The sequence below is a fragment of the Poecilia mexicana genome, unplaced genomic scaffold (genome assembly GCF_051168715.1).
Source record: "Poecilia mexicana isolate PSO_F unplaced genomic scaffold, ASM5116871v1 scaffold_5, whole genome shotgun sequence".
NCBI classification, from domain to species: domain Eukaryota; kingdom Metazoa; phylum Chordata; class Actinopteri; order Cyprinodontiformes; family Poeciliidae; genus Poecilia; species Poecilia mexicana.
Genome location: NW_028263374.1, coordinates 18,577,314 through 18,601,956, shown reverse-complemented (window position 1 = coordinate 18,601,956; position 24,643 = coordinate 18,577,314). Strand labels below are relative to the sequence as shown.

Here is a 24,643-nt window from a genome sequence, read left to right as displayed (position 1 = left end):
GATTAAAGCACCAGAAAACCAACCATTATTTATTTAGAACAATATTTATGAGACACTGTTAAGCCTCTTATTAGTTTCTAAACTTTAATTGTTTGTGGTGAGAATAAAGGCTTTAATTATCTATTTCAAGCAGAGGGAAGCAATTTGGGCCTTATTGATGTTTCCATGCATGAAGTGGTTATGTTTTTGCAATGCATGAATAGTGTACTGTAATATTCTACATGATTATGGACTAAGCATCTATGTGTCTGTTGTTCTGGATAAATTCAGTGTTTTTAATTGAGCTGGCATTAACTTTTAACCTTTCATGTAGTCATGGATGGTGTATCTCCAAGCTCTGTTTTGGGACCTTAGTTGTTTTGTTGTAAATGTTCGCTCTTCAGCTCATTTTGACTACTTTTAAAGAAGCAGCAGAAGTGGAGCCTCCTGCACAGCCAGGATGCAGCAAGCAGTAAGTCAACAACAGCAGCCATTGTACAGTGCATAAAATGGTAAAACCTGCTGACCAAACTGCTGGTCCTCCAACAATGAAATGGGCGGAGCTCTGCCTGGGTTGCTAGGTAACAGGACAGTGCCCATTGTGACTTAATCTCTTACTTTGGATCACATCATTAGCTTTTTCTTCTTTTGCTCTTTGCTTTGGTTTGTTATTTTGTTTGTATTTCCTTTAAAATCCTGTAAAGCACTTTAAAAGGTAATAAATAAAATTACCTTTGCATCTAAATATAGAGAAGTTTTTGAAATGGCTTGTTTTCTAGATACCAAAGCACATTAATTTATTGCTAGAAAATGTCTGGATGTCTTTTCATGTGTTTGTTTTTTGGTGCTTAGATTGTTTAGAATCACAAATAAAAATGTGCACAAAGTGAATTTTCCATAAACAGGTCCTCTTTAAAGTCCATGCATGTAGATTTTAATTGGGTGACTTCTAATGGCGGCTGATTGGAATAGATTTTATTCAGTGGTATCTTAATAAAATCCATTTTATATCAAGTTATAGCAAAGTGAACAGCAAACTCACACATTTATGTCTGCATTTTGACAAAAAAACAAACAAAAAAAAAACTATCAAAATCTTTGAGTTTCGGGGTTCAAATTCAGCAGTCAGCTGCTTCCATGTGCACGGCGGGATATAACGTATCTGAAATGTCGTTAGTGAATTTATTTTGGGACATTGCAAGCTGTCCTGGCGTGGATCTTGGTATAGTTAGGGTGTCTGTTTCACTGTTCCTGCTGGTCAGCTTCTTGGACTGAAACATTCTGGGCTGAGCCCAATAAATTAACTCGTAAAAAATGAATAAAACTCCACCAAGTTAAGGTCGATTAGATCACTCATCCGATACGTGAGGAGTTACGCAAAGGAAACGCGTTTTATCCAAGAAATTAAACGCGCTGACGGAGTTTTTAGGATGTCCGGAGAGCTCCCCCCCCTCTTTTCCCGGCCTGAATGGAACATCCTGAAAATGGTTTGAGCTTTTCTGACTGAAGGAGTTTGAACTGACAACATCGCGGGGGGTAAGTTCACTCTTTCCCCGCTGTAGTGGCCGTGGGAAGACCGGGAGCCGAGCTGACACGGTCCAGCACTCTTTCTTATGCCTTTCTAAAGTTTTTCCACCATTGCTTCCTCACCCGGAGGAAATGATTGTTTTGGAGAGACGCGCCTGAAGTTTTGGGATTTTTTTTTTTTATGGGAATGCTTCCCCAGTCTGCTGTTAAAGGTAGGTCCATCCACTTGGATCTTAAAATTGCTTTACTGCCTGTTACTAAACTCTAAACTGTAAGAAAGAAAAAGAAAAATATGGAGCGGAGTAATAAAATGTCTAGTGGATACGACTGCAGGACTTTAAATCTTTGTTTTGTTAGTTTGCTTACATATAAATTAGAAATGCATGACAAAGTCTATATGTTCTCAGTAAGTAAAAACTGTTAATTTGACAAGTTTGACAATAATTAAAAGCAGTTATACAAAATTTTAACTTCCTTTTAAATTATTAATTGTATTTTTAAATATAATGGCGATTGTATAGTGTTTTTTATTAATATTTTGTAACTTTGTAATACTTCAAATTGAGTACAAGTACTGCAGTTTCTTTTATACCCAAAGTTGAAAAAGTATTTTATCCCCACAAAACCTAATAACTGGCTGTTCCAACCTTATTGGTAGCAGCAAGTGTTTGCAATATCTGGCATTGAGTATTGAGGAATTTTTATTCATCTATTTAAATTAATTCTGATTGGAGAGTTTTGTGGTTAGGGTTATTCCACTGCAGACTTTGACTAGGTCATTTTTTTTTTCCATGTTTAACCGAGTTTGACTTGTTGCTGCGTTATGGATCGTTGACCTGCCTCAGTGCCCCTCAGTGCTGCTGTCCTGCCAGTTTTAGATGAGTGTCTGCTCCAACACAGATGATTGAAATGGTTCAACTACCAACTCATAGTTTGAGCATAAGGTTATGAGTGAATGGTCCAACATTCTCCTTCTACTGGAGAATCTGGGTTGGCATTTATGTTGTCATTTATCACAAAAACTTCCTTGAAATGATAAGAATTTTCATTTATTGTTGTCTTGATCAATTTTAGTTAATTAGATTAAAGAAAAACAAAACTTTAAGTATTATAAATGTTATTTTCAGTATTTTCTTCACTGTTTCATGAATGCATCAATTCATGTCAGTAAGTTAAAAAAATACAGTTAAATATGGTTACTGTTGTCAGTTTACTGATGTTGATCAGTCCTCCTGAAGTAAGTGGCATCCTGAAGAAGCTTGTTTCAAATGGGAATTCAAGAACAGTATTTATTTTTGTGGCTCCAAGAAGTCAGAGCCATATAGTTAACTAAAAAAAGAAGCAGTAAATAGTTTTTAATCATAACTTTTATTGCTATTATAATAGAATAGAAGCACAAAATATCTTGATAAAACTCCATGTGGAGAGAAAACTTCCTCGTACTGAAAATCACTGATAATCACACAACCACCATGTTTGTTTGTTATTCCCTTAAGAGTTTGTATTTGGGTTCTTTAACCCTTTCATGCTGATATACGTCAACGATTTTGTCTTTTGTCCTTGAGTTTCTTTAGATCAGGTCAGGTCAAGATGTGTTGCTTTTTGACAACTTTTAGCCTCTTTGTGTTGTCAAATAGGTTCTATTTAAAACACTTTGAATTGCCTTGTTGCTGAAAATGTGCTATATAAATAAAATTACCATTACCATTACCTTTTAAATGGTAGAGGGTAGTTACTTTTACCAGGTAGGGTCAGGTTGGGTTAAACTGATTATTTTTTGACTCTCATTAAATTAAATAGTCATCTGAAATCTTTTTTCTTTTTCATCCAATCTGGTTAGTTCTGTTTGATATTGAAGTTTTGTTTGATTATTTGAAACCAGCATTCTGGGAAATGTAGACAGAAGAAACACTTTAGCCGCTCAACCTCTCACAGCAAAGTTAGTGGCTTCAACTAACTCACTCACTCTTTGGTTACCCGGCAACAATCTCTTGAGTAGTTTGTGGTTACCCAGCAACAACCTGTTGAGTAGCTGTTTAGTTAGCGGTCCTTGAAGATCAGTTTTTCTCAACCCTGGTATTCACCACCCCCCCTGCTCTGCATGTTTTAGATGTGCCTCTATTCCAGAACAGATGATTCAAATGATTGCATGACCATCAAGTAGGCGGTGAGGACCAGGGTTGAGAAACACTGTTGTAGAACATGGTCAAGCAGTTCAGGTTTAGTCCTAATTGAAACAAACAGCGCAGGAATTTCTAAACCTAAATTTTCCTCTCTACATTGTAGGGCCGAGAAGGACACTCGAGATACATCTGAAGACATGCTGTATCGGACTCTTTGTGACTGGAGATTACCGCTCCTGATTGTTCTGCTCGGGGACGGTGTCTGCGCTTTGGAAGTGAAACCTACAAGATGGCCCCTGTTCTCCCAGAAGCCCCTTCTCCTCGCCTGGAATGTCCCGACTCAGGAATGTGGCCCCTGGCACCGCATTTCTTTCCAGCTGGACCAGTTCCAGATTGTGGCCACACCAAATGAGGGCTTCGTCAGGCAGAACTTGACCATGTTCTACAAGGACCGTTTGGGCTTGTACCCCTACTTTGAGGAGGATGAGACGCCGGTGCGCGGCGGGCTGCCGCAGATTGCCAGTCTCTCGCAGCACCTCAGCGAAATGCAGAAAGGTGTCGATAAGTACATACCAAACCGGGACGCTGTAGGTTTAGCGGTTATTGACTGGGAAGAGTGGCGGCCTCTTTGGATACGAAACTGGGGACCAAAAGACATCTACCGCAAACATTCCCGTGAACTGGTGCGCCAGAAGAACCCAACTTGGGCCGAGGAACAGGTGGGGAAAGTGGCCCAGCTGGAGTTTGAGATGTCTGCCAAGAAGTTCATGCTGGACACGATACGCCACGCCAAACACCTGCGGCCCAACAATCTGTGGGGGTTCTACCTGTTCCCAGACTGCTACAACCACGACTACCTGCGCTCCCTGGAGGGCTACACGGGCCGCTGCCCCGACGTGGAGGTGGCCCGCAACGAGCAGCTGAAGTGGCTGTGGACGGAGAGCACGGCTCTCTTTCCCTCCGTCTACATGGGCAAAGTGCTGCGCTCCTCTTCCCCAGGACGGCAGTTTGTGCGGAACCGTGTGAAGGAAGGGATGCGTTTGGCTTCATCCGGCGACGAGGTGGCACGTCCTGTCTTTGTGTACACCCAGCCCACCTACGCCAACTCCCTGGAACAGCTGACAGAGGTGACACGCCGCCTTCTGTAGCCTCTCCTGCTGACACGTTTGAATTATCATTCAGAAACACTCGGATCCTGTTTTACACTTGCCTTTAAGTGACTGTGTGGAAAGTTAATATAATGCACTTGTGTCATCCCTCAAGCAAACAAATCTCAATCACAGAGGAGCGCTAGCTCACAACCCCCCTCCTATGCTGAGTGAAGCTACAGCTCTTCAGTTTTCCTTATCGGCAGGCGCAGTCCTTTCCTGTTTTGGTAGCAGTCAGACCTTTTAATTTGTGTGGAGCTAGCAGGAAGGGTGTTGGTTACATTGAAGATCTGTCTAATCACCCATAAAGATGGAAAGGGGACAAAATAAAAGCTTGTTTCTTCCTTTTTTATTTCTTTAAGTTTCAATTTCTGTTGACCTGTGAATTTCAAGAGCTGAATCCTCTTTTCTAGTTTGACCTGGTGTCCACCATCGGGGAGAGTGTCGCTCTGGGAGCTGCAGGAATCATCCTGTGGGGAGATGCAACACATGGGAAAAACAAAGTAAGCATAAACTGACTCACGTTTCACAGGTTGTCTGGTCCACTTTTTTCACCTCGGATACCGATCCAATACAGAAAAACAGAGATTTAAATGTTTCTCTTTTAAGACCTAAATGTACTGAATTACAGATTCATTTGATGACTCTGCACTACTACAGCACACTTAAATACACTAATAGCTTCACAAGATTGGTCAAACGTAAAAGCACAACTTTAATTTATTCAGTCAGCGCAATTAGGAGTATAACAGCCAATGCAAATTAATTAGTAAAGAAACTGAAACTGATTAAAACAATAGGCTTACTGTCTTGGTTAAACATGTAAAAAGCCACAGCAAACCTTTCAAATGGTTCAGAAAGAGCAATTAAGGATTATAAATATAATGTAAAATAAATAATAAAGCATAGAATTAGACTGAATAGATCTGCCTTTATGGATTAGGCACATTGTCACCGATGCCTATTCTAGAATTTTTTTTCAATATGGAGGTCGATACATTTTAATGGGATTTTATATGATAGGCCAACATAAAGCAGGTGGACCAGAAGGGAAATAGATACATGATTTTCTTTGTTTATTTTAAATGTGCAGTATTTTATTCAGTTCTCCTAGTTAACACTTTGTTGAACCACTTTATGCTGTGATCTCAGCTGCAAGCCTTTTGGGGTAAATCTCTATTATCTTTGGACATCTAGAGACTGAGTCTTTTTAAGAGGAGGAAGTGAGTAAGCACAAACATAATGTAAAAGGGAGAAGAGTAAATGACTGTCTGGTTCTGAAGAACTACATAAAAATAGTCTTAGCTTTTAAATAAGGGCAAAAATTGTTTCGGCTGCATGCCGTCACCAGTTTCTCAAAGAATGTGTCTATTTAGAGATGAAAGGGAATCTAAGCCAATCAGAGACAGGATAGGCAATCAGTCCATAAAAAAGATATCTGTGACTGTGAGAAATGTATAATCAGTCACAAACAACAATAATATACTACATTATATAAACTTAAAAAAATCATAAGTCAGAGAAAGCAGTTCAACACCAGTTCCTCATTAAAGTGTTTTGGGAACAAAAAATGCTTATTATTTTTGGCCCATTTTCCTTAGCAGATTAGCTCAATTTTCAGCATAATTTTAAATAGATTTAGTTCTAATCCATTCTAAAAGATAAATATTAATATACCAAGCTATTGTAGCTCCAGCTGCATGTTTAGGTTGTTTTTCTGCTCCAACTCAACATCAAGTCTTTTGCAGCATCAAACAAGTTTTCTTTAAAAATCTACCTTTTTTCCAACTACATTCCTATAAAATCTGACCAGCTTTCCTGTCCTTCTGAAACATGCCTGCAGCATAATGCTGCCGCCACCGTGTTTCACAGAGGGGATGGGGAAACTTGGTGTTTCACATTGTGGATTGAAACACTCTTTGAGATGTCCAAAGCTTTAGATTACAACCTAAACTTTGCGTTGTAGCCTACTTTTAATTTATGGGGAATTAACTAGAAGAGGCAGATGCATGCCACACTTTTCAGATTTGTATTTTGCAATTATTTAAAGATGTTGTACCACTTGCCGTTCTTGTAATGATGATGGTTGTTCTGTCACTTAAATCCCAACCCTGGTCCTCAAGGCACACTGTCCTACATGGTTTAGAGCAGGGGTCCCCAAACTGCGGCCCGCGGGCCGGATCCGGCCCACCTCCTCATTTGGTCCGGCCCCCTGAACAATACCGGATCTGGCCCGCCTCCTCATTTGGGCCGGCCCGGGTAAAAATCTATCTACAAACGCGAATATGTCGTCGGCAGTAATCCACCCCCCCGGTCCAGTCCACAGTTTCACTCCCCCCCCCTCAACAAAAGTTTTTTAAGGTTTCTTTCTCGAAAAACTAAGACCGGCCCCCGACCAGAAAAGGGAACAGTTATGTGGCCCTCGCAGGAAAAAGTTTGGGGACCCCTGGTTTAGAGGTTTCCCTGCTTTAACGTGCCTAATTCAACTGATTGCAGTTCAGCAAACGCCTGTTAATCAGTCATCGATTGAAATCAGCTGGACTGAAGCAAGGAAATACCTAAAACATGCAGGGGGGAGTGCCTTGAGGACCAGGGTTGGGAAACACTGACTTAAATCCCCTGAAATATCAAAGTTTTTGGCTGTAATATGAGAAAAAGTGAAAAGTTTGAACAGGTACAGACAGTTTTCATCTGGAGTTGTGGTCCTCTGCTCTCCTGTCACATGTGAAGTCATTTGACACTCAGGACCTTGAGTCAGTCACTAATTATACTGTAAGCCACTTGTTCTGCAGATACACAGAAGACACTTGTCTGAAGGAAAATTAAAGTCTGCTAAAGGTGGAAGGAGGAAACTGTTTAAAATGAAGAAAAACACATGCTGTATAGACTCACACAAAAGTGTGATTATTTAACGTTTGCATGAGTTTTTCTTATTTTGCTGAGTTGATGGGCTGCTTTTAGCTTCAGAGCGTGTAGACATCAGTGTGGGATGGTTTGCATGTAAGTGGGATAGAAAAACCTTGTGCAAAGTTCAAATCTTTATCTCCTCCCTCCTGTCTGCTTTCTCCCTGTTTGCACATCTGTGCTCACTTGGCAGAACAGAGGCTTGTATGTAAAATCCATCAATCCAGGAGCTTCTTCCATTATTGTGCAAGGCTGTAATTTGGTGCAAGCATGTCTTTGTGCCTTAGAACATAAATTGTGTAATATCATAGACACATTATTTACTGATTTGTTCTTGGAGAGAAATGTGGGTATAGGTTGTAAACAAAATGTCTCTCTACTTTTATGAGAAAACTGAAACAATCATTGGATGTAGCCTAAAATATAAGTAAAAGGGAAAGCTTTATTGTTCCCCATACATTTTTGAGTTGTGGGTATGTGTAAAGTAAACCTCTCATTCATGTTTAATAACCTCAAGACCGTAACTCTTCAAAGATAACACCAAAAACACTCCAGAAAGCATGTTTTTTTTATTAAATGTCAGTTTTTCTCACCATAAACGTGTATGAAGATAGAAGAAGCAAACACATCAGAAAATCTGTTTTGTAAAACATATATTGGTATGAACAGGGCCTAAATCAAGTCAGACCTCAAAGATATCTTTGTGAAACTGTAACAGATTTTTAAAAACAATATCTTTAAAATCCAGCAGTGGCTTATGCTGCCTTCAATTTATCTTCAAAGGTGAACCTGGTATGTCGATTAATCCCAGCTTAACATGTTTTAGCTTCAAGTTAAAAAACCAGTAGTGAGATTTAATTTTTGTGCTTAGTATTCAAAGGCATGGATAAACGGTGACCATGTATTTCTCAGTATTCAATTCAAATCTATCCACAATTCAGTTACCATAACGTACAGCTCGGGAAAAAAATTAAGACACAACTTAAAGTGACCCATTTCTGGAACGGCAACCAGTTGTTGGCATGGCAACCGGAGCTACGCTACTCACAATAAAATAATCGCAAACCTTTAGCTCTACTTTCATTAATCCTGTGTGCATTCACAATCATCCTAAATGTAAAAAACTAACATGCTTTGTGCCTGTTATCAGCAAGGAGCTTAAAATTACTTTCAAACCAGTTTGGCATTTCTTTTTTTCGTTGTTCTTTCCCCATTTTCAACAGTTATATTTACTTCCGCTAAAGATGCTACCAAAATAAGAGCCCAGATTTCAAAATAAAACACAAGGTACAAATTTTACAGTTAAATAAGCAATTATGAAACAACTATTTAAATGCATTTGGCAATATTATATTTACTCTTACAAGAAGTGGTTTGCAGTTGTGATGTAAAATGTTAACATTTACTGTAAATATACATTTACTCCCTGCCTTTAGACCACCTGCTCTGACCTGAACTCGTATCTTCAAGACACACTGAGCCGATACCTCCTCAACGTCTCCACAGCAGCAGAGCTCTGCAGCCAGACCCTGTGCGGTTTCCACGGCCGCTGCCTTCGCAAACATCCGGACAGTGATGTTTACCTTCACCTCAACCCCCTCACACACCGCATCGAGAGGCGAAACGGCAAACTGACAGTCGCCAGCGACCTGGGAGACCCACACAAGATGCTTTTTGACACGGACTTTCAGTGCCAGTGCTACAGCGGCTTTCAGGGGAAAGGCTGTGATCACAAAGACCCTCTGCACCAAAGAGGGGCGGCGACTCAAACCAGAACATCAGCGCTCCAGTGTGTCATCTTCCTGATAACCGTTGTGCTCCTCCTGTGTTAATGTCCAGTACATACGGTGCTGCTTGAAAGTTTGTGAACCACCTGAATGTGGTCATTGTTTTCTAAAGAAAAATTACAATAATCATGTGAAACGAACATCCAAATCTCAAATTGTAAGGCAGACCTTCCAAATAACGGACACAAAGAAAAAAAATATACATGTTTTCATGATTTATTCAACAAATGTATTTTATCCGTCAAAAACAGAAAATCTGCCAAGTGCAAAAGTATGTGAACTTTTTCAGTTAGCGTCTTGTGGCACCTCCTTTTGCAGCCATTACTTCTTCTGTACCACAAACGAGTGTCTCACATCTGCTTTTTGGGATTTTTCTCCACTCCTCCTTGCAGAACTCTGTCAGATGAGAGAGATTGGAGGGACATCTGGCATGTACTGCCCGTTTCAGATCTTGCCACAGCATTTTTATGGGATTGAGCCAATCCAGAGTGCGAATTTTCTTTCTCTTAAGCCGTTCTTTGGTACTTTTGTCTTGTTGCATAATCCATTTCTGTCCCAGCTACAACTCCCTGACTGATGGCAGGAGATTCTGGTCAAGAATTTGTTGATAGTCCTGGTTGATAGTCAAGGATGTCTCATTTGATTGGTCTGCTTAATTGATTATTCGAGCACTCATGTGTTTCACCTGAGTCTTTTACCTAGTTGACTTTACCAGTGCAGCTGTGGTTCATTTACTTTTGCAGATACTCTGATTCCATGTTTCATTTAGTCTGCTTGCAATTTACACATTTCCCTCAAGAGAAGCAAATGGAATCGATGAACATAAACCTGACATTTCATATACAAAAACTGGTAATGAGAAAATAAGAAAATCATGGTAAAAATAAAAAATAAAAATCTAAACTACTCAACTAGTTCACAAACTTTCAAGCAGCACTGTATCTGCAAATACACTGCCTGGCAGAAGTATTTATTTCCATTGATTTTCACATTTTTATTGTCCCAGAAACTTGAGTGTGTTTTGTTAATATTTTATATGATAGACCAACACAAAATGGTGCATAAGATCTGAGAAGGTTCACAGTTGGCTTTCTGTTTGTGCACTGCAAAAACACAAAATCTTATCAAATAATTTTGGTCTAGTTCAGTAGTGTCCAACCTTTTTACTATCAGGGCAAAAATCTGTAAATTCAAAATCACATGGGGTACAAAAATGTTATATTTTTTGTACCATTTTTAAAATCCAACTTTTACTTAGTCTATACTTTGCACCCAATATTTTGTAAGAGGATGTTATTTGTTTTGGGGAAAAAGTACTGCCCTGAAAGATAAATCAATCAATCAAATTTGATTTGTATAGCACATTTCAGCAACAAGGCATTGTTCGTGATGAAAAAGTGTTTATCTGGATCAACCAACTATGAATGCAAGACAGATTTGCTAAATTCTAGAACTGAGTTCCACAAAACTCAATTCTAGAATTGAGTTTTGTGGTGGGGCCACAAAAACCCTTCAGAGGGCCGCAAATGGCCCCCGGGCCGCATTGTGGACTCTTCTGGCCTGGGTTTTGGTGCAAATATCTTGAAATATGACAAAACTAACGCTCATGTAACAAGCAAGATATGAGCTTATTTTGAATCAATAATTCATTGATATTGATGAAAAAGTTTTAAGTAAAAAATATTTTAATATTGATTGAGTGGTACTAGTCCCACTGGCGGACATTTTTTCCATTTTATTAGAGAAATTATTTGCCGCTGGTGATACAACTTTATCAACAACATCAAGGACTTTTTGACTTAAAACAAGCCCCTATATAAAAAGGTAAGATTTTGTGTTTTTGCAGTGCATTTGTCTTTTAGGAAGGGGAACTCAAGTCTCAGTCCTTTTGCAGCATCTAACAGGGTTTCTTTCACCATTTTTCTAATTTATCTGTCTCTTCCTCTTCTGCCACAAAAGCCAGATTTATGATGTGCTTGAGAAGTGAATTAAAAAGTAATGTAACACTTTGTGTTGGTCTGTACCGTAAATCCCTGATAAATGCTTTAAAGTTTGCGGTTGTGACAAAATGTGAAACAGAAGATATCAAGACTTTTGCAAAGTGCAGCACACAAAGCACAAAGAGGGATTAGTAAGTAATTTTCTGCTGCAAAACTTTCATGACAGAAAGTCAAACTGTATTATAAACAAATGGGATGGAGAAGTGATGCTTGTTTATAAATTATAAGCGTTTTTTAAACAGCAGAGGGCTCGCTGGAAATGACACTGTTTACATTTTGCTCTCCGTTTCCCCCTGAGTCAGTTTCCCAAGGTGTCAGATTCTTCGTCTCTGTGCAGGATCTGATGCTTCTGTTGTAAATGTGTTGAATAAAGTGAAGGAATATGTTTGTTGCTGGGTGGTCAGAGTGGGAATAAAGCACTTAAATCAGCTTGGAGCAGTACATACACACCAGAAGTGCCAGATTAAAATAAAAATAAAAAAAATAACCTCCCAAAATGACCACTCCCTGGCGTCGGGGTTTTTTCCACGCATTTCTATTTATTTGAATGTATTGGGTTTTTATTTGTATGTCTGAGTCATGACTACTAATGCCTTTATACAGCTCACAGTGCGTGTGTATTTTTACCTCAGAATCACAAAGCAAGAATTTCATTTGAGGGTAAGTTTGGAAACTGCTTATACGTGCAAAAATACATGCTGTTTTCTTCTGATTTGTCACTGCAAATAAAGTGGTTTTTTTGTGAGCCTGTGCTGTTTCTTGTATAAATCACTGGAAGCATTAATGGTAAGATCTGACTTTGTTATTACAAAGGTACATATTTGTTATCTTTTGCAAATAAAAGCAAAGTTCCAATAGGAAGTCTTTTTGACTTATTCATCAGAACAGTCCGAGCGCGCTGCTCCCGGGAGGCAAGCGGCAGCGGCAGCCTCTTACTCCTTCCCCCTGTAATTACAGGGTGTTCTTGGCCAAAAGTTATTTATACTATTTTAATAAGCTGAGCAGAGCTTACATGTGAATTTGGATGTGTAGGAGTTCATTATGGCTTTCTTGATTGTCTCTTAGTACTCTGTGACCTCTCCCGTTATTTCCAGCTCTGTTTATGTGTTTATATTGAAAGCAGCAGGAGGGAGAGAACGGCTGGATTCGGTTTGATCTTGCCTGTGACTTTAAGGCTGCTTCTGCAGGATTTGCATGTCTCTTCTCATTTGCTGGTAGAAATGTTGAGCTTGCGTCGGATTGGTTCCAGTTCTGGCGTTTCACTTCCCCTTTCCCTGCTTGGTTTCCCTCCCTGTTCCAGTCAGATCATGAGACTTCTGGGGTCTTTAGCAAACCACAAATTAGAACCTCTTGAAGGTTTTACAGTAGGTAAGAGGGTTGTTTTTGTTACAAATTCACACCAGTTTGAAGTTTTCTGTTAATCATGCTTGCTTATTTCATTTTGTGTGAAATGATTAGCTGTTGTTTCAGTGCTGAGGATCTGTTGCATTTGAATGATCATTCTTTGTAGCTGTTTCTCTTCCCTAAACTCAGACTACTTGACAATACTTAAGATCGGTTGTTTAAGAGTTAAGAAACTCTACAACAAAGCATTAGTATTTCCACACCTTTTCAATTGGGATTAGGTCTTTACTTTGACTAGGACATTCTGACACATCAATGTGCATTGTTCCACAATGCACATTGATGCACATCCACAACTTGTTGTAGGTCTGGACTTTGAACCATTCTGACACTTTTTACATTCTTACACAATTTAGCATTTTGCATTTTATGATTTTATTCCTTCAAGGTAAAAAAAAGTTGCATAAATTACTGAAATGACTGACATTTCGAGTTACCGTCACAAAAACAGAACGCTGTTTTGCAACTATCTGAAATGTCATAACACGTTTTAGTGACAGCTCTTTGTTCCTCTTTTCAGCCATGAGGTTCTGTGAGGTTCTGGTCCTCTTTGGTCTGCTCAGACTAACTTCAGGGCTTCCTGTTGCCTCGCCTTTCAGCCAGGCGCCGTTTCTCACTGTGTGGAATGCCCCCACAGAGAACTGCCTCTCCCAGTACGGCGTGGATCTTGACCTGGGGATGTTTAGCATCGTCCAGAACGAAAATGAAACCTTCATAGGTGAAAACGTCACCATTTTCTATGCTGACAAGCTGGGTCTGTACCCGCGGTACTCAGCCCAGGGAGAGGCCATCAACGGCGGGGTTCCTCAGAACAGCAGCCTAGATGGACACCTCCAACTCGCCAGCGAAGATATCCGCTACTACATCCCTGACAGAGACTTCCAGGGCCTGGCGGTGGTGGATTGGGAGAGCTGGCGGCCGGTTTGGGAGAGAAACTGGGACAGTAAACAAGTGTACAAGGAGGGGTCAAAAGCCCTGGTGAGGGCCAGGCATCCAGACTGGAATCCTGCTCAGGTGGAGGCAGCGGCTCGGGTGGATTTTGAGCAATCTGGGAGGAAATTCATGGAGGAAACACAGAAACTGGGGCAGAAAATGAGGCCAAGTGGCTTGTGGGGGTTTTATGGATTTCCGAATTGCTACAACTATTACAACGACAGGAGCGTAAACTACACAGGTAAGTGTCCAGATGTGGAGCTGACGAGGAACGATGAGCTGTTCTGGCTGTGGAACGCCTCCTCCGCGTTGTACCCTGACATCTACCTGAGCCTGGACCTGCGAGGCCTCGGCAAAGAGGTGCTGCTCTACGCTCATCACCGCATCCTGGAGGCCATGAGGGTGGCGGACCAGGTGACCCCGTGGCAGCTGCCCGTCTTCCCCTACGCCCGCATCGTCTACACCTACACATTAGAGTTCCTCTCCAAAGTGAGTGGCGGGTTAGTACCATCTTCTTCAGCATGGTCCGATGTAAATAATATTCTGTTTTCACAACACAGGAGCATCTGGTCTACACTTTAGGAGAGAGCGCTGCTTTAGGATCTGCTGGGGTCGTGCTGTGGGGGAACCATGCATTTGATAAATCTAAGGTATGAAACATGCAATGGCTGTTTTCCCTCTGTATAACACTGATATAATCCTGCAGATATCTGTTAAAATACTTATTAGGAAAGCTGTTGTGAAAGTGATACTTGTTACAAATCATTTCTCTATACTCCCAAGTGGTAGTACCACTGTTTGATGACTTTTAGCATCTCAGGCACCTATTGGCTTCTACTGCAGTCAAACTCCTTCCGAAAGACTGAAGATCTTATGGGACGAATTTGTAAAATTTGCAGTTTATGGTGACATGCAAAAGTATTCACTCCTCCTGAAAGTGTTTCATGTTCTGTTACTTTTATGTATATATGTGATTTGGAAGAAAAATTAGTCACTGCTTTTTTAAAATTTAAATTAAAAATCTAAATTTGAGGGTTGGATTTGTATTCAGCCCCTTTACTCTGCTATTCCCAAGTGAAATCTAGTGAAAACAATTGGTTTCAGAAGTTGTCTTATTCGAGTCCTGCTGTGTGTATTATAATCTCAATGTAAATCAAGTGACAACCTCAAGGTTGTTTTGGAAGTAAAGATATTTACTAAATATACTAAATATTTACCTATCTATTTAGCACAAAAGCTAAATATTTAGCTTAATAACTAAATATTGAGTTTGGCACTAAATGTTATGTTCCTAACCTATATATTTAGTTTGAAGCAAAATATTTAGTTGGCCCATTAAATATTTAGCTTGACACCAAAATATTTAATTTGGAGCTAAATGTTTTGTTTTCTAAATATTTAGTTTAAAACCATACATCATTTTGCTTCCACTTTCCCATCATCCACTCTTTTATGTTGGTCTATTTCACAAAACCCTTTAAAATACGCTTTAGCTTTAGGTTGTAATATTATAAGATGAGAAAAAGTTGAAGCCTTTGCAAAGTAGCATCAGTAGACAACAAATAATACATAGAAAACATATAATATGTGTAGATTAAATAAAAACTAAAAGAATCAAAAACATTTTAGACCCCAGATGTGCAATATGACTTTATTTACTCTAAAACAAACACTATAGGAACAACGAGGAGCAGATTTACAGAGTTGTTTATTCTATGCTATTTGCTGTGTTTGTCCAGGCTACATGTGAAGCAGTCAAGTCCTACATCGATGAGACTTTAGGTCCCTACGTGGTCAACGTGACCTCAGCTGCCACGCTCTGCAGCCAGACTTTGTGCTCCTCTCAGGGACGGTGTCAGAGGTCGGACCTGAAGTCGGGCGCCTACCTCCACCTCGACCCCGCAGCCTGGAAGATCCTGTCTGAAAAGAACCCGGCAGGAGGGACCAACTACAGGGTTTTAGGGCAGATGGATGCACAAAGTGTGCTGCAGATGAAGTCTGACTTCCACTGCAGGTGTTATCCTGGGTGGGGAGGGAGGAACTGCTCCACGCCAGCTTAGAGATTACAATAGTTTTAAATAATAAGAGGGAAGGTCAGAGTCTTTCTGAGTGGAGTTTACTTGTTGCTTGTTGGGTCGTCAGCTTCTTCTCAGAACCCAAAGATGCGCCTTTTAGCAGTACTGGAAACTCTAATTGTGCTTTTAGGTATCAGTGTTTCTTTGTTCTGTGACGGGTTTGCAATTCTTAATCAGGATCAAATGGGTTTTGAAGATGGATGAATGGACTGATTTGATTGATTATTGCTCATTTCAAAACAGCTACATTTTTTAAAATCATGACTTATTTTTTGCATCTGTGTTTTGATTTCATTGTCTGTATGGACTGATATGGATGTGTGTATTTTTTTTTTTTTTTTTTACATAAACCACTAATTTGTTTTGGTGTCTTCCTACTTAATCAAATCCTTCTGCAAACTGCACAGATCCTATTAGTTTCCCAGGCAGACTTGTGCTGTTGTGTTGTACTTAAAACACAACAGCACAAGTCGTAAAATGAACTCCCAAGTGGATGATTTGTTGTTTTGATTTAACTGTCAGCTTCTAAAAAGCATCATGCAAGAATTGTTTACTCTTTATTTAATAGCTGTTCCCATTGCTGTTGGCTTTAAATGAGCATTAGTTTATTCTTTGTCATTCCTGAAACACCAGACTAAATGTATGTAATATCTTGTGAGTATAAGACATTACATGCTTGTAGTATCTTGTACTCACAAGAAAAAAGGGGATATTTTATTGTTTTTCCCATTTTGAAGAGTTACTGGGGCTTTCATAATGACTTGCTTGTTGGTTCGTGACCAGCAGGTGGTGCTGTCGGACTTCTAACCAAAGACAAACATCAAGGTCACGGCTACGGAAGCTCTAAATCACAACAGCAGTTAAATCATGTTAGGTAAAAACACATTTTACTCATTACGTGATTCAGATTATCGTCTATTTCTGCAGCAGTTTAGGATTTATAATAAATTCAAGTGACTGAACCTCAGAGGGCGTGAGGTGACCTTGATTGGGATGGGAATGCCATGTATGATGCCTCCTTATCTGAGATCCACCACTGCTGCAAACTGATGTCACTGACGGTGATTTTACCTACTGTGTCCCTCCAGGATTAGACGACTGGAAGATCAGACTCCCTTGTTCCCAGCCTCCAGCTTTATTAGGCTGAATTGTTACAAAATGAGGACAAAGTGGGCACTTGGTTTTGCAAGGAGAAGCAACACATTTGCAGTTTTGCTTTCTGTTTTTTTCCCCCCATATATATATTTCATATATTTATAAAGGAATGTGGCCCCTGGCACGGCATTTCTTTCCAGCTGGACCAGTTCCAGATTGTGGCCACACCAAATGAGGGCTTCGTCAGGCAGAACTTGACCATGTTCTACAAGGACCGTTTGGGCTTGTACCCCTACTTTGAGGAGACGCCGGTGCGCGGCGGGCTGCCGCAGATTGCCAGTCTCTCGCAGCACCTCAGCGAAATGCAGAAAGGTGTCGATAAGTACATACCAAACCGGGACGCTGTAGGTTTAGCGGTTATTGACTGGGAAGAGTGGCGGCCTCTTTGGATACGAAACTGGGGACCAAAAGACATCTACCGCAAACATTCCCGTGAACTGGTGCGCCAGAAGAACCCAACTTGGGCCGAGGAACAGGTTGGGAAAGTGGCCCAGCTGGAGTTTGAGATGTCTGCCAAGAAGTTCATGCTGGACACGATACGCCACGCCAAACACCTGCGGCCCAACAATCTGTGGGGGTTCTACCTGTTCCCAGACTGCTACAACCACGACTACCTGCGCTCCCTGGAGGGCTACACGGGCCGCTGCCCCGACGTGGAGGTGGCCCGCAACGAGCAGCTGAAGTGGCTGTGGACGGAGAGCACGGCTCTCTTCCCCTCCGTCTACATGGGCAAAGTGCTGCGCTCCTCTTCCCCAGGACGGCAGTTTGTGCGGAACCGTGTGAAGGAAGGGATGCGTTTGGCTTCATCCGGCGACGAGGTGGCACGTCCTGTCTTTGTGTACACCCAGCCCACCTACGCCAACTCCCTGGAACAGCTGACAGAGGTGACACGCCGCCTTCTGTAGCCTCTCCTGCTGACACGTTTGAATTATCATTCAGAAACACTCGGATCCTGTTTTACACTTGCCTTTAAGTGACTGTGTGGAAAGTTAATATAATGCACTTGTGTCATCCCTCAAGCAAACAAATCTCAATCACAGAGGAGCGCTAGCTCACAACCCCCCTCCCATGCTGAGTGAAGCTACAGCTCTTCAGTTTTCCTTATCGGCAGGCGCAGTCCTTTCCTGTTTTGGTAGCAGTCAGACCTTTTAATTTGTGTGGAGCTAGCAGGAAGGGTGTTGGTTACATTGAAGATCTGTCTAATCACCCATAAATATGGAAAGGGGACAAAATAAAAGCTTGTTTCTTCCTTTTTTATTTCTTTAAGTTTCAATTTCTGTTGACCTGTGAATTTCAAGAGCTGAATCCTCTTTTCTAGTTTGACCTGGTGTCCACCATCGGGGAGAGTGTCGCTCTGGGAGCTGCAGGAATCATCCTGTGGGGAGATGCAACACATGGGAAAAACAAAGTAAGCATAAACTGACTCACGTTTCACAGGTTGTCTGGTCCACTTTTTTCACCTCGGATACCGATCCAATACAGAAAAACAGAGATTTAAATGTTTCTCTTTTAAGACCTAAATGTACTGAATTACAGATTCATTTGATGACTCTGCACTACTACAGCACACTTAAATACACTAATAGCTTCACAAGATTGGTCAAACGTAAAAGCACAACTTTAATTTATTCAGTCAGCGCAATTAGGAGTATAACAGCCAATGCAAATTAATTAGTAAAGAAACTGAAACATTAAGTTGACTGCCATGGTTAAAAATGTGAAAACTAAAGCATAGAATTAGACTGAATAGATCTGCCTTTATGGATCAGGCACATTGTCACCGATGCCTAATCTAGAACTTTTTTTTTCCCAATATGGAAATGTTTTTTCAACATTTTATTTTATTTTTCTTTACCAGGGCTAAAATTGTTTTGTTTTGAGAAATGACATTATTAATTAAATTAGTGTTTATTATTGCTTTAAGTTAATGAAAACCAGAACGCTCAGAGAGTCCGGACAGCGTTAGTTAAAGATATTCATGGAAATAACAATTAGTTACTCTTTTATATTGTTTTTTAAATTGAAGTTGCCATTTATTGAAGTTACTGGGGCTTTCATAATGACTTGCTTGTTGGTTCGTGACCAGCAGGTGGTGCTGTCGGACTTCTAACCAAAGACGAACATCAAGGTCACGGCTACGGAAGCTCTAAATCACAACAACAGTTAAATCATGTTGGGTAAAAACACATTTGACTCATTACGTGATTCAGATTATCGTCTATTTCTGCAGGAGTTTAGGATTTATAGTAAATTCAAGTGACTGAACCTCAGAGGGCGTGAGGTGACCTTGATAGGGATGGGAATGCCATGTATGATGTCCCCTTATCTGAGATCCACCACTGCTGCAAACTGATGTCACTGACGGTGATTTTACCTACTGTGTCCCTCCAGGATTAGACGACTGGAAGATCAGACTCCCTTGTTCCCAGCCTCCAGCTTTATTAGGCTGAATTGTTACAAAATGAGGACAAAGTGTGCACTTGGTTTTGCAAGCAGAAGCAACACATTTGCAGTTTTGCTTTCTGTTTTTTTTTTCCATATATATTTATAGAGAGAAAAAGAACATTTACTGCAGCAACTGTCTGAACAAGACAAATTTCTGAACCTGTTTCTTTCAGTCCAAGGGCGAATGTTTACCTGGAGCTGTTTGATGAATTTGGGAACATACAAAATGGCTCCCGCTGATAGACGTTCAGGGCTGATTGTCAGTCACTTTGTGGTTGCAGTAATTTTCTCTCACCCTGGCAACCTAAAATCCACTTCCTCTACCCAAATTAGAACAGGACACAGCCAAATAATTCAACACTTGCTGCAAAGCTTGTTTTCATAATTTAAAAATTATATTTCATTGTTGCTGGATTTTAAATCAAGACATGAAACTTTACAGTTAGAGTAAGATTTACCTGTTGCGAGCCGCGTTTCAATGCGTTATCACACATTTCAGAATTGCCTCCACACTTCCACAAAGGCCATTTGTGACCTGTTTATCTGCTCTGAGTGGTTCCCTCGTCTTTCTCCAGCCTCTGCCAGGTCTGGCAGGCCTCTTTTATTTTCCTATCCCTTCCATCTCTGCATTTCTTCATTTTGGCGTCTCGCTCTGTCACCCACCTCCATGGTCACGTCCTCCCTTTTCTTCGCTGCTCGGGCTGCAGATCGTCTCGCTTGCTCTGGGTTTAATCACGGTTTTGTCACGCTCCGTCTCAGTGTCCTTCAGAGGACTCCCACTCTCTGATCGGGGCTCTTAAAGATCCTGTGCTCACACTTGTTTACATAATTTATGTTTGTGTAAGTCATCAAAGCCCTCAGTGTTATGCACTGATCAGGCTGTTAAAAGCAAAGAGTTTGCCTTAAAATGGTCAAAGTGCCTGTTAAGCGGTCAGATTTAAAGTCTGTGTAAAGAAAGAGGTCATTCATGCTAATGCTTGTTGTTTTCCATCAATACAATGGAGTCAGAATAAAGATGTAATTTTACTTGAAAAAATATCTTAAAATTATGAGCAAAAAGTTGTTTTAATGAGAAAAATTTGATGTCACACCTCACTCTGCGTGGTTCTTTCTTGGAAACAGACACAAATAGTTTCAAAGTTCTGCTACTGATAACAGAAATACTTGATCTTTTAACACATCAGCATCAAATTGTTAAGTGCCATGTGTAAAACTTGTACCAGAGTATAACTTCACAAGACGTTCAACATTTATCATTCAATTTTCTGTTACTTTTGGTGTAGGAGGTATTATAAAATTATTAATTTATTCACCTAATACTACGACTTTATTCTGGTTATATTGTGACTTTATTTTCATAATAATAAAATAAAATAAAATCTAAGATTGGTAATTTTTATTTAAACGTGACCAAGTAGGCTTCCTTGAAAAAGTTAGCTTAGTTCTAAAGACTTTATAAAACATTTTTATGATATTTTTTGCTCGAAATCATTCTTACATAATACGATTTTAGTCTGGTTAGTTCTGCATATTTTCATCTGTTGTCACTTTAAATTCAAATAAGATCTTGTTGGCCCCGCCCCACAACTCAACGCTTAAACTCACACGTGAAAACGCCTGCAAACAAATGCACGATTGTCTTTGAAAAGCAGATGTGGAGCCTCCTGCGCAATCAATAAGAATGCATCAAGAGGTTTCTGCATGGTAAGTCAACAAAAAAACACTTTTCTTTTCCAGCAGCCATTGTACAGCACATGCAGCAATAAAACCAGTTGCTTGGGTTGCTAGGTAACGGCACAAATCCCGTTAAATGTGACTTAAGAGTTGTGAGGTTTTTGAAACGACTCATTTTCCAGACACCAAAAACATTCATTTATTGCCAGAAAATGGCTGAGTGTTTGTTTTCTTTCAAGTTTTTAGGCTATTTTTATAAGCAGTTTAGACCTAAATGGAAGTACAAAAATATGCTAAATGTGAATTTTTGCATAATAGGTCCCCTTTAAACATAAGATAAAATATGTTGGTATAAATATATTCAGGCTAGTGCTACTCACTTTTTCAATTAACATTCTAAATTTGACCTCTGATTTTAAGCTGCTGATGAGAACGCCTTTTTATTCCCATAAAAAGCGCTGATGGATTTTTGCATTTAATCTTGTAAAATCTTATTTGTGAAAGAAAAGCATGTAAATTGAAGGAAAGCAGCCTTGGAACTACCTTTTAATAACATCCCACCTCATGTAAATCAAATCAGAGTAGTGGATCAGCGACATTAAATGTAAAGGCTGAAAGACGTATTTGCACAGAGGTCACAACATCCTGCTTGTTACGGGATAGAACCCTGTAATTTTCCTTTTTTTCCCTTCTTCTTTCCCCACAGTTGCAATCACAGCTACCACATCCTCTAAGCAAGGGTGGATGCTGATGGACTCATGGTGATCTGTTCATTCAACCTTCAATTAAAGGAAAGTACAAGATGATAGGGATAAACAGTGCTTGTGGGGTCTAATCCATGGTTTTTATTTCTGTTGTACATTTGACTCCTTGTCTGAAAACCTTCTGATGAGAGGCGACCTGACAGACTGTCACATGCGGATTATCATGAGATGACTGCGCTCAACCACAGTCGTGCAAAACCCCATCAGACCTGAAAAGTGTCTCCATTTAGGACTAAAAAGAAGCATTACTTTTAAACCTCCTTGTGGCAGAATCACACAATGAAGTTCACATCTAGATGGAAAATAATTTTCCCTACAAGTCAGTAAAAGAAGAGAAAACTTTAAAATGTATAATATGTTTCCGAGCAGGTGCTCAAAATGCCTGCTGATATCAAATTTATCCTGATGAATCTTAAATATGCTCTGCTTCCATGAATACACATTGATGACATTGAGCACAGTCGGCTGATGACAATAAATAAAAGTATTATAATGAGAAAATGACTTTTTTTTAAAAATCCACGATCCTCCTTTAGTTTGTAATTATTTCCGATGTATTTTTCTCCTCAAGCGTAATTCATTTTAGCCTTTTTCTCGTTCATTTTACCGGATTTGATCTGAGCTCATTTGAATAAACATTTTGCTTCATATTAGTGTGGGTAATGAAGTGGATCTCAGAAGAAAAATGCTTTTGTTAGAGAGCAGAGACTGCTGCTGCTCAAAGATTGTCAAACTGGTCAAGTCAGCGGGGGAACTGCTAATTGGATATCAGATTTAATCTATTGTTGAGGACCAACGATGATTGGTAATTTTTTCTGGACAAAGTCTGAATGCCAAAAGTTCAGAACTTCAAAATTAGCAAGAACGAAGGAGATGAGAAAAAATCTCTTTGAAATATTAATATTTTAAGGGAGGATTTGTTAATACGAATTTTATCATAATAAAAAATGTGCTTTTTCTTTGAGGTGATGATGATGTTTCACAAACTTAAGTGGAAACCAGTAGATTTGTGATTTATTGATTAACAATACATTTATTATTGTTGATTATTAGTAATTTTCTGTTTAATTTCTATACCCAAAAGGTAAACTTTCTCTAAAAAGCTCATGGTTTGGGCATTTCAGTGGACAAGTGTAATTATAATTTCTTCACTTCAAACAATCAGTGAAACAGAAAATGACAACAATGGTGGGTTTACAACCTGTCAGACTGTTTTGCAGGAGTACTTTGGAAATGAAAACATGATATTTAGAGATATTTTTCATTTTATTATAACACTGAATGGCAGAATCCACCATAGGTTATTGATAGTCATTGTGAGAATAACATAGAATAATGTTTAACTTCATTGATTGGCTGCTTTGATCAGCCATCTCACCGTTCACAGTTTTTTGAATGGCACTCTTTTTAAGATGGGGAAACATCTTCCTGGTTTATGTAATTGGTGTGATAATATAGAAACGATGGAGCATGTTTTTATTAGCTGTAGAAATATGTGAATCAAAAGAGATTACTGAATATAGAAATGGGCTTGGGAATTGAAATTTGAGAATGTGGTTGCTCATTTAAATAGCATTGAAGGAAAAGAGAAGATATTTCGTTTTTTAAATAATACCGGGCTCATTAGGATAATTTGAGGAATAAGTATTAGGATCCAACAGATGGCAGTAGTGCAACAGCAATGGATGCAAGCTGCCGTAAGAAGAACGTCACTCCTCCTACATCCCGGTGCTCTGCCGCCATCTTGACAGTACGGTTGCTTTCCACTGCATTGATCGGACGGAAGAAAACCGCGACGATTGGATACTGTTGGATTCAAGGATGTAAACACAAAGGCAACAAAACAGTAAAGAGAAGTTTTCATTAACCTCTGTGAAGGTGAGCAAACTTTGCTTCGAAGCATCGACGAGTGTGGCTAGCTAATCGACGACCGAGCTCTCATCACTTCATTAGCGGTAAGAGTATTCTCAAATGTTTCTAAAAATAACCAAAACCGTGACACTGGCAGTCAATAGTGTGTCGAATGGGTTGCTGTAAAAATTTTACTTTGTTTGCACACTTATAGTGAAATTACTAGACACTGAACTGGTTTTCTCAAAGCGCAGAAAAAACCTTTAAACTTTGGTAATGCTTAATAAACCTTTAGCATAATTATTTTAGGACAATTGGCCACAGACACAAAGATATGCATTTAAAGCACAAATGGACGTTTTATTGGTAATAATCATTTAAAGTAAACAGTAAAAAGTAGTAAGAAAGGTTGTTTCCCCCCCAGGATCCACTCTACTCTCAAAGATCTATAAACTTCTAATATTACCTGCAGAGTTGGGTGGTAACTAGTTGCATTTACTTGAGTAACTTTTTCTTTATTTTTTATTTTTTATTTGCAAAAAATGTACTTGTAGGAGTATTTTTACTGTAAATACTGTACTTTTTACTTTTACTTGAATAATTTTATTATGAAGTATCGCTACTCTTACTATAGTAAAATGTCTTGATTTTCTACCAACTGAATGAAAAACAAACATGTTTTACCCAAAAATGCACCAGACACAGACGCATACCTGCAGTTTTTTGTTAAAGTTTCATACGTTTATTATTGAAAGAAACTGATTTGGAAAAATGTTCTTCTGCCTGATTTTGATATTTTCTGTTACTTACATGAATTACTGTCATTTTCATCCTCAAAATGCCCAAAATTACACTTAACTTTATATTTTGGTCT

At 39.5% G+C, this 24,643-nt stretch overlaps 3 protein-coding genes across 3 annotated transcripts; all 3 read left to right on the top strand.

Annotated features, from left to right (window-relative positions):
- Positions 1-774: 774 nt before the first annotated feature.
- LOC106925035 (hyaluronidase-2-like) lies at positions 775-12,323 on the top strand. The gene is made up of 4 exons (XM_014999062.2): positions 775-1,718; positions 3,793-4,756; positions 5,191-5,280; positions 9,118-12,323. The coding sequence occupies exons 2-4, from the start codon at positions 3,827-3,829 to the stop codon at positions 9,511-9,513; spliced, it is 1,416 nt and encodes a 471-aa protein (XP_014854548.2). The 5' UTR covers positions 775-1,718; positions 3,793-3,826; the 3' UTR covers positions 9,514-12,323.
- A 403-nt stretch (positions 12,324-12,726) lies between these two features.
- On the top strand, positions 12,727-16,243 carry hyal1 (hyaluronidase 1). Its single transcript, XM_014999075.2, has 4 exons — positions 12,727-12,836; positions 13,393-14,294; positions 14,366-14,455; positions 15,545-16,243. The coding sequence occupies exons 1-4, from the start codon at positions 12,776-12,778 to the stop codon at positions 15,863-15,865; spliced, it is 1,374 nt and encodes a 457-aa protein (XP_014854561.2). The 5' UTR covers positions 12,727-12,775; the 3' UTR covers positions 15,866-16,243.
- Positions 16,244-17,161: 918 nt separating this feature from the next.
- LOC148159691 (hyaluronidase-2-like) lies at positions 17,162-18,468 on the top strand. Its single transcript, XM_088005687.1, has 2 exons — positions 17,162-17,919; positions 18,354-18,468. The coding sequence occupies exons 1-2, from the start codon at positions 17,236-17,238 to the stop codon at positions 18,456-18,458; spliced, it is 789 nt and encodes a 262-aa protein (XP_087861813.1). The 5' UTR covers positions 17,162-17,235; the 3' UTR covers positions 18,459-18,468.
- Positions 18,469-24,643: the final 6,175 nt, after the last annotated feature.

Coding starts and splice junctions, on each gene's coding strand:
- LOC106925035 (XM_014999062.2), top strand. CDS start 3,827: ATGCTGTATCGGACTCTTTGTGACTGGAGATTACCGCTCCTGATTGTT. Junction 4,757..5,190: donor CCCTGGAACAGCTGACAGAG/GTGACACGCCGC, acceptor CCTCTTTTCTAG/TTTGACCTGGTGTCCACCAT. Junction 5,281..9,117: donor CAACACATGGGAAAAACAAA/GTAAGCATAAAC, acceptor CCCTGCCTTTAG/ACCACCTGCTCTGACCTGAA.
- hyal1 (XM_014999075.2), top strand. CDS start 12,776: ATGAGACTTCTGGGGTCTTTAGCAAACCACAAATTAGAACCTCTTGAA. Junction 14,295..14,365: donor CATTAGAGTTCCTCTCCAAA/GTGAGTGGCGGG, acceptor TTCACAACACAG/GAGCATCTGGTCTACACTTT. Junction 14,456..15,544: donor ATGCATTTGATAAATCTAAG/GTATGAAACATG, acceptor GTGTTTGTCCAG/GCTACATGTGAAGCAGTCAA.
- LOC148159691 (XM_088005687.1), top strand. CDS start 17,236: ATGTTCTACAAGGACCGTTTGGGCTTGTACCCCTACTTTGAGGAGACG. Junction 17,920..18,353: donor CCCTGGAACAGCTGACAGAG/GTGACACGCCGC, acceptor CCTCTTTTCTAG/TTTGACCTGGTGTCCACCAT.